Here is a 12,602-nt window from a genome sequence, read left to right on the forward strand (position 1 = left end):
TAGCAATTGGGTGGGAGAAGATTCCCCCCCACAGTGCCTAAAAGAGAATTAGCTGGTTGTGCCCTGCTGTAAGGACACCTTCCCAACACCAGCATTGCTGCTGCTTACCTGGATGGGATTATGAAGGCACAAAGGACTGGCTCTCTTGGTGCACCCAGATCACTTCAGCCTCGCCACTGCCCCATCTTTGCACCATCCAGATAAGCCATACTCTGAGCACACTAATTTCCATGGGCCTACCCTAAGTATTACTTCGTCAGATACAAATTAAAACAACTATTCTGTTTCACTGTGCGCTACTTGTTTGTGGTTCATATGCCATGGTTGTAGAACTGCTGTTAAAAGACAACCTGCAATCCCGCCTCACAACGTTTCTTAAACTTTAGAGACTGTTGGTGCAAGTCCTTCTGAGTTATTACAAAATTTAGTACGTGGCCTCTCTTTCTCCTTTGTAACTTAATATTCTTACCCAGAACGTCTCTTCCATGTTCAGGAACCAGCACTTTCCACTTGGATTCCTCAGGGTCACTAAAATCAATGTTAATTAGTCGATAATTTGGAGCATGACGGTTTGTCTTGAAGGTGAACACAGTTCCCTCATTGGTGACATATTCATATTCTGCATCGAAGTTGTCTATCAGTTTCACCCAGTGCAGAAGACCTACATTAAGAGAAAAAGGAAAGCACTTACAACTGTAAAACAAAGTATACGGGATGAGGATATTTAATAGCAATGGGCTGCATTCAACTAACTTTAACTCAGAGTAGGGCAATAAGTTAATGACCATGAGTAACTTGGTTGACTACCACTCAGTGTTCTTCTGATCCTACAAGATTCTTTTTCCTGCAAGCATCATAGCTTGTTGGGTCTAATGAAAGGAGGACTTGCATTATGGATGTCCTGTTCATTCTAATATTTAACCACACATTCAATCACACATCCAGACCTGATGTCTTGCAAAATCCTCAGTCATCATCATCATCTATCCCCACCTTTCCTCACAAGAGTCCAGGGCAATTGAAAAAGTAACAAAGTAAAATGTTATTTTGACAGCAACAGGACGATACGGAAAACCTTACAAGGATTAGAATTATGTTATAGAAATGAATAATGTTAATGCTCTTTTGCTCCAGAAACAATAATTGTGTTCCTTTTCAGAAGCATATGTGTCCATAATCATGTATGGCACAGAAATGTCAAGTATAACTCAACATCTCCTTGCACTCCGTTGCAACTTAATAAAAAGGAACATACTAATTAGTCCTGACACATGCAAATATGCTGAAGTAATAATTAATCTTATTCTGTCTATCAGCATTTCTGAAATCTTATACTGTGCATGACAGCAAAGAGCTTTGTTGCCTAACGCTGCTTGGAGTGGAGAGAACCACATTCAGACAATCTATCAAACCATGTTGACACGAGTAGCAACTAGCCTTGGGCTTGTGTGCTACCTCCTACTTGTCCCCAAACAGGAGAGATCAGAAGCTTCTGTTTCCACTTAGTGGCAAACCACTGTCTGCTGTTGCCTCTGAATACAGCAGACTATAGTTGGTTCAGATCTTAACTCGCCTGCAAGCCAGGTTCCCAAACCAAAATCAAGTGCACTGCTGTAGACTCAAAGGAGGTTGGAAAAGAGTTAAGTCAACCACTGCTCACTGAAGGATCGGCAGTACAGGTTAAATCCCCTCCAGGGACCAAATATTTTATTCATCAGAGAACTTGGCCGAAGTTGCTGCCCTACTTTTGTAAACCAAGGATTGGCCTGTGAAACAGAGGCGGCACTTTTTGAATAGCTGTACACCCCCACCATCACCGGTCCACACACATGCCTCACACAACTGTTAAGATAGTTCTCAGATGAAAAGGTTTTCAAAATCAAAAGCTATATAAGGAATTTTCAGATGCCCCAACGTACCCCATGCAGGACAGCTTCGCTTTCTCCCTCTGCAGGCCTTTCACAGCCATGCCACTGCTAAGCAAAAGGAGCAACAGGAAGCTGGAGGGTGAGGAGAGAGAGAGAGAGAGCACACGGGGCACAGCTTCTCAGAAAAGTTAACCAGATGCTTTGCCTGATAGCAGAAATTGTTAACACAAAAAGTTGCCAAGGTACTGTATCTCCCTACAGAAGACAGAAAACAAAGAGGCTGCTGTGTTGAAAAGAATTCCTGCAGCAGAATCTCTCACTGGAAGGAATGCAAGTGTGTGTGTGTGTGTGTGTGTGTGTGTGTGTGTGTGATGGGTCACACATCATGCAGAGTGAGAAGGTGTTTGAAAAGATGCTGCAGATTGTCTAGCAGCCCGTACTCTGGCACTGAGCTACTGCCAGAAGCCTGCAATGAAAGGCAGATAACACAGAGGATGAATGAAGAAAGCTGAACAGAACACACTGCAGAGAGGAGAGTGGGAAAGATTTACACCTCTTCTTCTCAGGCCAGTAAGAAAGAGAACATGCTGTTAAAAACAAGTTCAGCACCATCGGATGCTTCCTTATTCTGAGTCAGACAGGGCACTTCGCTTGGCACCAGCTCTTCAAGGGCAGATGTTCCTTGATTCTCCTTAGCCTATGACCCCAGAGACGGAACCGGGGCTGCTGTGCTTGTGAAACAGCTTTGCTCTACACTGAGCTGCAGCCTTCTGAAGCAGACAAAACAACAACAACAACCCAGATGGCAGCAGCCATTACAGAAGTATCGTGGTGGAGATGCACTTTCGTTTCAGGTCCAGGGCATCCCATGAAAGGCACGGATTTTGACTTCCCATATTTCAAGATGCAGAGTTAAACTTCACTCTCTTGCGATTCAGGGTTAAGAAATTTGACTGATGGTTGTTCCTCCTTTGGCTGGGCGTTTTAACATCCAGGATACGACGGCTGTTTGGGGGTGGGGGGTTACAACTAAATTTCACGCTGCTTTAGCAGACAGTGAGTTAAAAGGTAATCGCGCACAGCCTAATCTCAGGAGTCAAATCCATTTTCTACCAGAGACAGAATGAGTCAACTTCACAGATCCCAGGCACATCAAGGATCAGTGAACAGACAAGACACAGCTGCCTCCTCTACGGTAGAACTAATAAAATGTCACACTTGCCTGGAACCTTTAATGGTGGACACCCTTCCCTTCCCTTCCAACAATTTAAAAGGCAAAAGAGCCAAGACAGCTTTGCAAAGCAGGCAAGGCATGGCAGAAACAAAGACTCCCACTCTGAAAGCTGCTGCCAGTCAGTGTAGACAATACTGACTTAGATGGGCCAAAGGCCTGACTTGCTATAAGGCAGCGTCCTAACTCATAGCAATAAATTATATATTAAAAAATCTTCATAAGGGAAATGGGCTGCACAGAATATAGGATGTTTTCAGCAGAGTATAAAGACTATGGAGACTCATACCCTTGCACTCAACCATGCTGTTAAGTCAAGGGTCTATGGGTATAATTAACTCACTCAGTGGTAACCATCTGGTGATATATTTGCATGTTCCAATGGTTGAATATATAAAAACCTAATACCTAATCACAGAGTATATTTTAGATGCTTATTAATCCAGTTTAGAGAATGCCCACTTTGCTAATTGATCTATGTTTAAAAGATCAGCATTGTTTCAGAGGCTATCAAATGAAAGCATCGTAACCAAGACATTAAACTGATTAGATTCCCATCTCTATATTCCTACTTTTCAACATCTGCTTCCTTTTAATTTGAATCTAGTTCACATAAGACTTCTATCAATCAATCAATCAATCAATCATTTATTTATTTATTTATTGTATTTGACTAAAAGCCATTACAAATCCAGTTACAAAACCAGCACTGGAATATAAGAGTTATATGGGTTAGGCAAAGGGAAAATCACATCTCTGTTGGTTCTCTGTGTGAAAAAATAATTACTGTGGGCTTTTTAGAATTTGAGATCATCAGTATGCAGAAAGATCTACTCACAACAGTGAAATTACTCAAGCTACATATACACTGTGCAGTATTGACTTTTCTATAAAGATGGGCGAAATTGGCTAAAATATTAAAAAACCCAAAGAAATTAACAGTAATTACAAGGAATCTTTTTACTTTTGCCCTTTATTTCAATGCGAATCAGAAATGCTATTGCCAATACTTTCTACTACTCTAGGGGTTTTTTTGGTACTGCCAATGCTCAGCGATATTACAATGCATGACACTAAGAAAACAACAGGCATTTCTGTTGGGTCAGGATCGTGTTGGGCTAATTCAGCCATCATGCCAATCCATGATTAATTATGCTTTACTTTGGTTTGGCGTGATGCCCGAATTGACAAACCACAGTGTGTGATAAGCTGAAAAAGAAAAGGGGGCAAGGAACTGTAGTGTAATGTGGGTTTGCAAACTATGGCTTGGCTAATCATGGCTTGGTATGTCTGAATTAACAAACAACAGCTATGCCTATTGTTTTGGTAGAGTTGGTACAGTTTTCACTTTAATGTACAGTGTAAGCACCAGCATTCTCTGGGATGCAGCACCTTCTTCCACCCTGGCCAGCACCTCTTTAATGTTCTACCCTCGGGCAGGAGATACAGAAGTATAATCAGTCGTACCAACAGGCTAAAAAAACAGTTTCTAGCTGTGGGCTGTTAGGCTGCTAAATGGAAAATAATATAGTGCAACTGACTTTCGGGGTTGGTGACTTGTGCGACAAGCACACAGAGTGCAATGAGCTCCTTGGAGAAAAGGCAGAATCTAAATTTAGTATGAAAATGAATGGATTTGTAGAAGAAGAAGAAGAAGAAGAAGAAGAAGAAGAAGAGGAGGAGGAGGAGGAGGAGGAGGAGTAGGAGTTTGGATTTGATATCCTGCCTTTCACTCCCTTTAAGGAGTCTCAAAGCGACTAACATTCTCCTTTCCCTTCCTCCCCCACAACAAACACTCTGTGAGGTGAGTGGGGCTGAGAGACTTCAGAGAAGTGTGACTGGCCCAAGGTCACCCAGCAGCTGCATGTGGAGGAGCAGAGACGCGAACCCGGTTCCCCAGATTACGAGACTACCGCTCTTAACCACTACACCACACTGGCTCTCAACACACTTTGTCAGTCTCACTCTTAAGTACAGAAGCCAACTGTGGTCCTTGATATCAATCTGAGCAGTCATTAAAGAAAAGAAAGCAAAGTTGAAGTTACTCATTGCTTACAGTTGTGCTCAGACACACACATACAAACTTTTGGCAATCGTGAAAATGTATAAAGGGATTTGCTCTAAAGAAAGGATGAGTAAAGGTGATGAATTAAACTTATGAGAGGTACAGATTTTTTAATTAGCTATCATGTGCACAGCATGACAGAAATAAAGCTTATTTTAGAATTGGGTTTTAAATCCCCATTGGGGAAAAAGGGACAGATTGTGGAAATGACTTGGATAATATTCCACATCCTTCTCCCACGTATTTTTTCTCATGCAGTTCTATCTAAGGTTAGAAATGTTCTTATGATAAAATCTAATTATGATACAAAAAGATGCAAGTATACAGTAGAGGCTCAATGGTTTTTTGTTTTAGTTTTAGTCTTACACTGAACAAGTTATCTATGTTTTCAAGCCTACACTGAAAGTATGCTCTGAATCAAGTTCACTGGTTAAAGTCTCCTCACTGATTCTATCTATCTGTATAATATATGATGGGCTGTCCCCTGAGCCCTCTAGATGACATCACAAGGGATCGTTGCCTTAGGAGAGCGAGAAATATATGGACTAGATGACTGTTGGGGTCCCTTCCAACTCTTCAATTCTACGACTCAGGTTGTAGTAGGGAGTTATTTAATCACATAAGTTGATGGAACTTCAGATCGTGGGGAGGGGAAGTAGTCTACAGTGGCAGCCATAAATGCAATTTTGAAAATACATGCATAGACAAATTCAGAACGCTTCTTCTGCAGCAAGCAAATAATATGATGAAAGCAAGGGGGAAAGAGAAAAATCTACAAGTCCCAAGAACAGTTTATTGCTTCACAAATGCAAGCATTCTAAGAGAAGGGGTAAATTCTGTAGCAGGGGTGGGGAATTCAAATGTTGCTGGCTTACAGCTCCAGTCATCCCTGACTATTGGCCATGCTGTCTTACAGGTCTATACGGGGGGGGGGGGGGAGAGGTATTTGAAGTAACTTGGTCCCAAGCTGTTCAGGGCTGTAAATGTTATTGCTGAGACCGTGAGCATGGTCTGCTGGCCAACTGTACTGACTATCAGTTGCTCAGCACAGGTGTAATACACGTGCATCCAGAACTCAGCTACCCGACTTGGGCCCAACCTTCAGTGCAGACGGAGCCACAGAGGGTGGAATATGTACCAAGCTACCCCTTCGTATGCTTGAATAATCCTAAAACAACAGAAGGAAAATCTGTAGCAATCCAGAATGTGACTGTTAAAGACAACTCCCGTATGCAGCCTAAGGAAAGAATGTGTGGTTTCTCTGTTTAACAAATACTGGCTGGAGAACAGGGCAGCTCAAGCAGCCACTAGGAACATATCCATGTTTTTATTCTTCGTACAAGATTTGTAACTTACTGTTATACGTAAACTTGCAATGTATTTGGAAATAAGCCATTTTACTTTGACACGAAGAAAGCAGCCTCTTACCAGTTATCCCATTTGATTCCTTCTGTAGATTACAGTACCACAGCCTATTAACTGGATCACATCCTTCTCGTATGGACAGCAAAGCGTACTGCCCATCATCAGATACCTAAAATTTATCACAATGAATGAAACATAAATATTGACGTACACCAAACCAAAAAGTTACTAACAATTTACAAACCAAAAGCAAAACAGGTGTGTCAAATTATAAAGTTACAAACATATGTAGGACTACTGATATGCTTTGTGCAGATGTGTTTGGAGCCTGTGATCTTCCAGACGCTACTAACATGGCCAATTGTAAGGGGTCATGGGAACTCAAGTCTGTCAACATGTAGAGGGCCACAAATTCGCCTAGTCCTTCAAATCCGTTCTATGTCTCAGACACATACAAAATGTGAAGCAAATGTCAAATTCAGTGTTTCGATTCAACAGTGCATTCTGAAAAGCAGCAACCCAGTGTATTTTGATAGAAGCACAAACCGCCTGGAATTAAAGCCAAACTAATTTTAAATCCCTCTCATCTATGAAGCCCTTATATTATGGAAAGTCATGCCAAGCTGATGATGTTGTGCTAAATTCAAAGTGACAGCAGACAGTGTCAAAAATTATACTGGCAGATCTTTATTAAATATACTCACTCCACAGAAAGCATCCTAAATTAATTATATCAACACTTAAATACAAATTTTTAATGATCAGCAGGTGCAAAAATTTTAAAGCCATGTCCTAATTCTTCCCCTTCCCCTCCCTCTGCTGTTGTTGGTAGTGTTTGTTGTTATTGCTGCGTATGTGGCTTTGATATATCTATATATATTTTGTATTACACATATATATTTGTAGGGGGAAGCTCAGGAGTCGAAACATGCTCTGTATGCAGAAGGTCCCAAGGACAATTCCTGGCATCTTTCTTTGCTTTGTTCAATTGGTGCTAGGCAGATAGCTCCGTCTGTCCTCTCCAGACTCCCTCAGAACCAATTTGAGGTGGGTGCGAGGGGAGAGGAGATGGGGCCCAAGTCCCACTGCACCAAAAGTTCTTACTGGTCTATACTGGTCTTGGTCCAGTATATCTGAAGGAGCGTCTCCACCCCCATCGTTCTACCCAGACACTGAGGTCCAGCACCGAGGGCCTTCTGGCAGTTCCCTCACTGCGAGAAGCCAAGTTACAGGGAACCAGGCAGAGGGCCTTCTCGGTAGTGGCGCCTTCCCTGTGGAACACCCTCCCACCAGATGTCAAAGAGAACAACAACTACCAGACTTTTAGAAGACATCTGAAGGCAGCCCTGTTTCGGGAAGCTTTTAATGTTTGATGTATCACAGTATTTTAATATTCTTTTGGAAGCCGCCCAGAGTGGCTGGGGAAGCCCAGCCAGATGGGCGGGGTATAAATAATAAATTATTATTATTATTATTATTATTATTATTATTATTATTATTATTATTATTATTGCTATTGCTGGTGGGGCTTGTTAGTTGAATCCTGTCCCAAAGAAGCTTTTTTTTAAAAAATAAATAAATATAAAATTTCTAATTGCTTTTTTTTGGGGGGGGGGAATTACACATATAAAACAAAACCATTTCCAGCATTAAAATACAGAGTTCTTTCAAACCCTTAGACCTCTTCCCTCCATGGGTTCCATCTTTCAAAGAAGCTTTATATCAAGACACACATTGGTCTTGTATCACCTCCGCTGAATAAAAGCTGCTCTTTCCCATCCTTACCTGAAGATGCTATGGATTAAGCCTGGAACCTTTTGAAGGCGAAGGAAGTGATCAACCATTGCACCTTCCCTGTCTAGTACCCAACATTTTGAGTTAATGTCAATATACTACAAACTTGAGAATCTTCACTGCCTTCACTCCATCAAAGCAAAAGCAATCTTTGAAACTTTATTTTGCATGATGGCAAACAAGAGCCCCTGACAGCAGCAATTTTGAGCATATCTAATGAGCTTCTCAACATTCCCCGCTGGACTGGTGAATAGTTGATAATAGTTTGCTTAATGTGATTCCCAGAACACATTCTTAATCTAATTTCCCAACACACATTACGGGTAGGGTGCCAATTAAGTCTGTCTTCATTGCTACAGCTGTCCTTACATCAATGCATTTCAAAACTCAAAGGAATTCAAGAGTATTAAGGCAAAACATTATTGACAGCTGCATTCAAAAACTACACCATCAGATATTTTACTGGAGAAAAATAAAGACAAATATATGTCTGTATGTGTGTGTGTGTGTGTGTGTGTGTGTGAGAGAGAGAGAGAGAGAGAGAGAGAGAGAGAGAGAGAGAGGGCGCAATGTGAGACAGAATAGCCTCTTTCCTGCCTCACCTGCCAGCCGCTGGCCCAGCAATGTGCTTTTTGGTCTCTGTGGTGCTGGATGGCCACCCCTGTCAATTTGCATTTCATGCTATGCTGAAGCAGTATTCTGTCCACAGGTTTCAGAGTCACTCAGGTCCCAAATTAAATGTAGTTTGATTCAGGGGAAGGATTAAATTAAATATCCTATCAATTTCAGCGGAAGAACTGAAATTATACTGTTTTCTCCATCCCTTTGGTTTTTATAGTATTTTTTTAGTGCCAATCTGGGTCTTTTTTTCTGAAATACAAAATTAGTATTGGGGGGGAGGGTCCCTATTGTTTTTAGAATTCATAACCACTGTTTCTTGGAATGAAATTCCCTGATATAATACAACACTCCCTTGTCTTCTGGTCGGTTTTTTAACCAGTGCTCTTGAGAAAGAGAAACCAATCAATTAAAAACCTTTCTTTTTTTGCAAGAGCCTGTAGCTGCTTATACGCAGAACTGATTGAATCCATATGCCCAAAACCTGTGTGCACTTTCTAACCACTGTACCTTATTAATTACTTCCTTGCAGGTGTACACAGCCACCGCCACCACTCTTGCCAACTCCTGTATTTGTAATAATCTTAATTTATCAAATCCATTAAACCAGGAATGGGAAGCTACGGCCCTCCAGATGTTGATGGGCCACAACTCCCATCGTTCCTGACCACTGGCCATGCTAGTCAGCTGGGGATGATGGGAGTCTGAGTCCAACAACATATGGAGGGCACCAAACACTTCAACCATGCATTAAACTCAGTAGCAATGCTGGTTCCTACTCAAACGCTATCATGTTTTCCAAGAGGAAAGCAGTAATTAGCACATAATGCAGTCAAATGAAGCAGGTGTATAGTATTGGGTGCTACACCCTCCATAAAACATAACTGGGAAGATCACGTTCCTTTATAAAATGGCCGTTCAAATTATGCTAGGCAGGAAGCCCTGTGGCCACATTTCTAAGATAGATCCTGGGATTCAGAACAACCAAGAAGTCATGCTCTTTAACCTGCGAGCTGTTTCCTACCATAAAATATGTCAGAGCACAGTTGCCTGCTCAGTAATTATCACAGGGATACCCCTAAATTTTTGGTCCCAGGGGCAGGAACAGTTAGAAATCTAAAAACACTGCCATGGGCACCATGAAATACAAAATGATCTTCAGAGAATAAAAACTAGTGATTCTCATAATCCCTGCCCCAAAGGTCAGACATACCTTCAAACACAAGACAGATAAAAAGGCCCTTGCAAATAAACACATTTAAATAATAATAGTGGGCCCTTGGTAATCTCCCTTCCTCCAGCCTGTTGCCTGTTTTCAGTCTCTAGGACTCAGGATGTTTGTGAAGATTCTAGTGCTTCACAGCAGCTCGTGCCAGACTTCAACTGCTGCAAATCCCACAGAACATTACAATCGAGATACTGCAGCAGTTCTTGTTCTGATTACTGGTATTTGTTTTGAGCAAAAGCACAAAGGTGATCCTTCAGGTCAGCTCATCTAGGTTGTGCAGCAGGTAAGTGCCTCTAGCTGAAAGTGAAAGCAGTTTTGCAACAGAAACCTTTAAAATGCTTCTGAAGCAAAACATACCACCTATACTGCTGTTGTGTTCACCAGTTATTTTTGAAGGGAGTGCGGAATGCAATATCTATCTATCTATCTATCTATCTATCTATCTATCTATCTATCTATCATCTATCTCCTAATTTGATACTTTTGATGGCATTTCTTCTATTACCCCAAGCATGGGAACTTGGTTCTAACAACGTGTGCAGCACAGGTCCATTTAAGATCATCACTGCTTTCCCCACTTAACTCAGATAACACACACGTGGCTTCAAATCATTATTCTATAGTGCCCTCTTCTGGGAACTGCCACAAATTTGCTCCCTCTGCTTCCATTCTAAATTCTGGATACAGTATAGCGTATAGGGGGAAAACAGGGCCACAACATTTCTGGTTTTAGTTAGAATTGATGCAAATACAGACACAGGGACGGAGGATGAGGCTGGGGGGGGGGTGCCTTGGATGGCTGCCAATGGAATGAAATTTAGTCCCTTCTCTGAAATGTAAAAGCACCATGCTGAAGGAAGAAGTGTGAGAGTTTGGCCTGGTTTCTTTATTTCATTTACCTATCACACCCTACCTTTCATCCAAGGAGCTTAATGAGGTGTACACTGCTCTCTTTCCTCTCCCTCCCTTGCACCCTCACAAGGATAAGATATAGCGACTGGCCCAGCATCACCCAGTGAGTGTCACAGCCAAGTGAACCTTGACGCAGGATTCACTGAATGAGACACGGCAGTGGACGCCCTGCACCAGGACTTCTGCTTGTACAACAGGGCTTCCCCCCTCCACGCACCCCCCAAAATTGGCTCTGTGGTTGTCAGGAGAACCCCCAGAACAGTACACAGGGAGAGGAGACAGGGATCATTCCCCATGGCAAGCTGACATACTTGGGCTGAAGGAACAATCAGAAGGGCACGACACTGAATTCCTCCTTATGCATCCCCAGCACTAATCTGACCGCCTAAACACTAGGCAACCCTGTCTTAGACATGACATCTAAGGTTTGTCATACTTGGTAGGCCCATTGAAACTGATGGATATTAGGGGTGTATTCAAAGTAGTGGTGAGTAACACATACGGTGGTACCTAGGTTCTCGAACGTAATCCATTCTGGAAGTCCGTTCGACTCCCGAAACCATTCAAAAAGCAAGGCGTGGCTTCCTATTGGCTGCAGGAGCTTCCTGCACTCAATCAGAAGCCGCGGAAGCCGTGTTGGACATCTGGCTTCCAAAAAATGTTCGCAAACTGGAACACTCACTTCTGGGTTTGCGGCATTCAGGAGTTGATTTGTTCGGAACCAAGCCATTCGACTACCAAGGTACCACTGTACCAGTGCAAATATTTCCACTTGTGCAATGGGATCTCCCCCCCCCCCCCATTCCTCCCTTCACATTCAACCTAAATCTGTTCCAGGGATTCCCCCATCCTCCAGGGCAGATTTAGGGAGGTTGTAGGGTGTACACAGAGGGAAATCCTGTTGGACAAGTAAAAATCCTTCTGCTGATGAGGCATGTTGGATACTGCCAAGTAACTTAATTCCATTAGGTGGAATTCAATGTAGCACTAAGGATCAGCGCAGGTATTTCTGCTTGTCCCCTGCATGCTCTTCTGGGAGCAGGAATCTCCCAACTCTCCAAACTATATCTGGGGGAGCTATGGGGTGACATGGGGGGGAGGGAAGTCCTGTTGCACTAGCAGGAGTCCTTGTGCTGGCTTCCACTAGCAAAATAGGATGGTTGAATCCAGCCCATTGATTTCACTTGGCCTACTCCAAGTATGAATTAGTTGAATTATCAGCTTTAAGAGAAGAAATGCTAATTTTAATGAGGAAACAAGGGGATGGCTTTTGTTAACTCCTTTGTTAACTCTTTTGGTAACTCCTTCCTAAGCCACCTCTCTTAATTTCTAAACGTTTGGAAGCCAAAACTGTCTCCTTTCACGTTGGCTCAATATTGTTTGTTACTCAACCTGAATATTGTTCAAAATGATAAACAGTGGTACCTCGCAAGACGAATGCCTCGCAAGACAAAAAACTCGCTAGACGAAAGGTTTTTTCGTCCGCGATTTGCCTCGCAAGACGAATTTCCCTATGGGCTT

The 12,602-nt window shown here is 42.4% G+C and overlaps 1 protein-coding gene across 1 annotated transcript in view; it reads right to left on the reverse strand.

Annotated features, from left to right (window-relative positions):
* The window catches only part of PREP (prolyl endopeptidase), a 57,764-nt gene that overhangs the window by 31,753 nt on the left and 13,409 nt on the right, over positions 1-12,602 (reverse strand). The window contains exons 7-8 of the mRNA XM_081187922.1: positions 6,593-6,698; positions 470-661 (exon numbers count right to left, since the gene is read on the reverse strand). Coding sequence (XP_081044048.1) covers positions 470-661; positions 6,593-6,698 — 298 coding nt within the window. The remainder of the gene's footprint in view (positions 1-469; positions 662-6,592; positions 6,699-12,602) is intronic.

The sequence above is a fragment of the Podarcis bocagei genome (assembly GCF_964188305.1).
Source record: "Podarcis bocagei genome assembly, chromosome: 3".
Classification (NCBI taxonomy): Eukaryota; Metazoa; Chordata; class Lepidosauria; order Squamata; family Lacertidae; genus Podarcis; species Podarcis bocagei.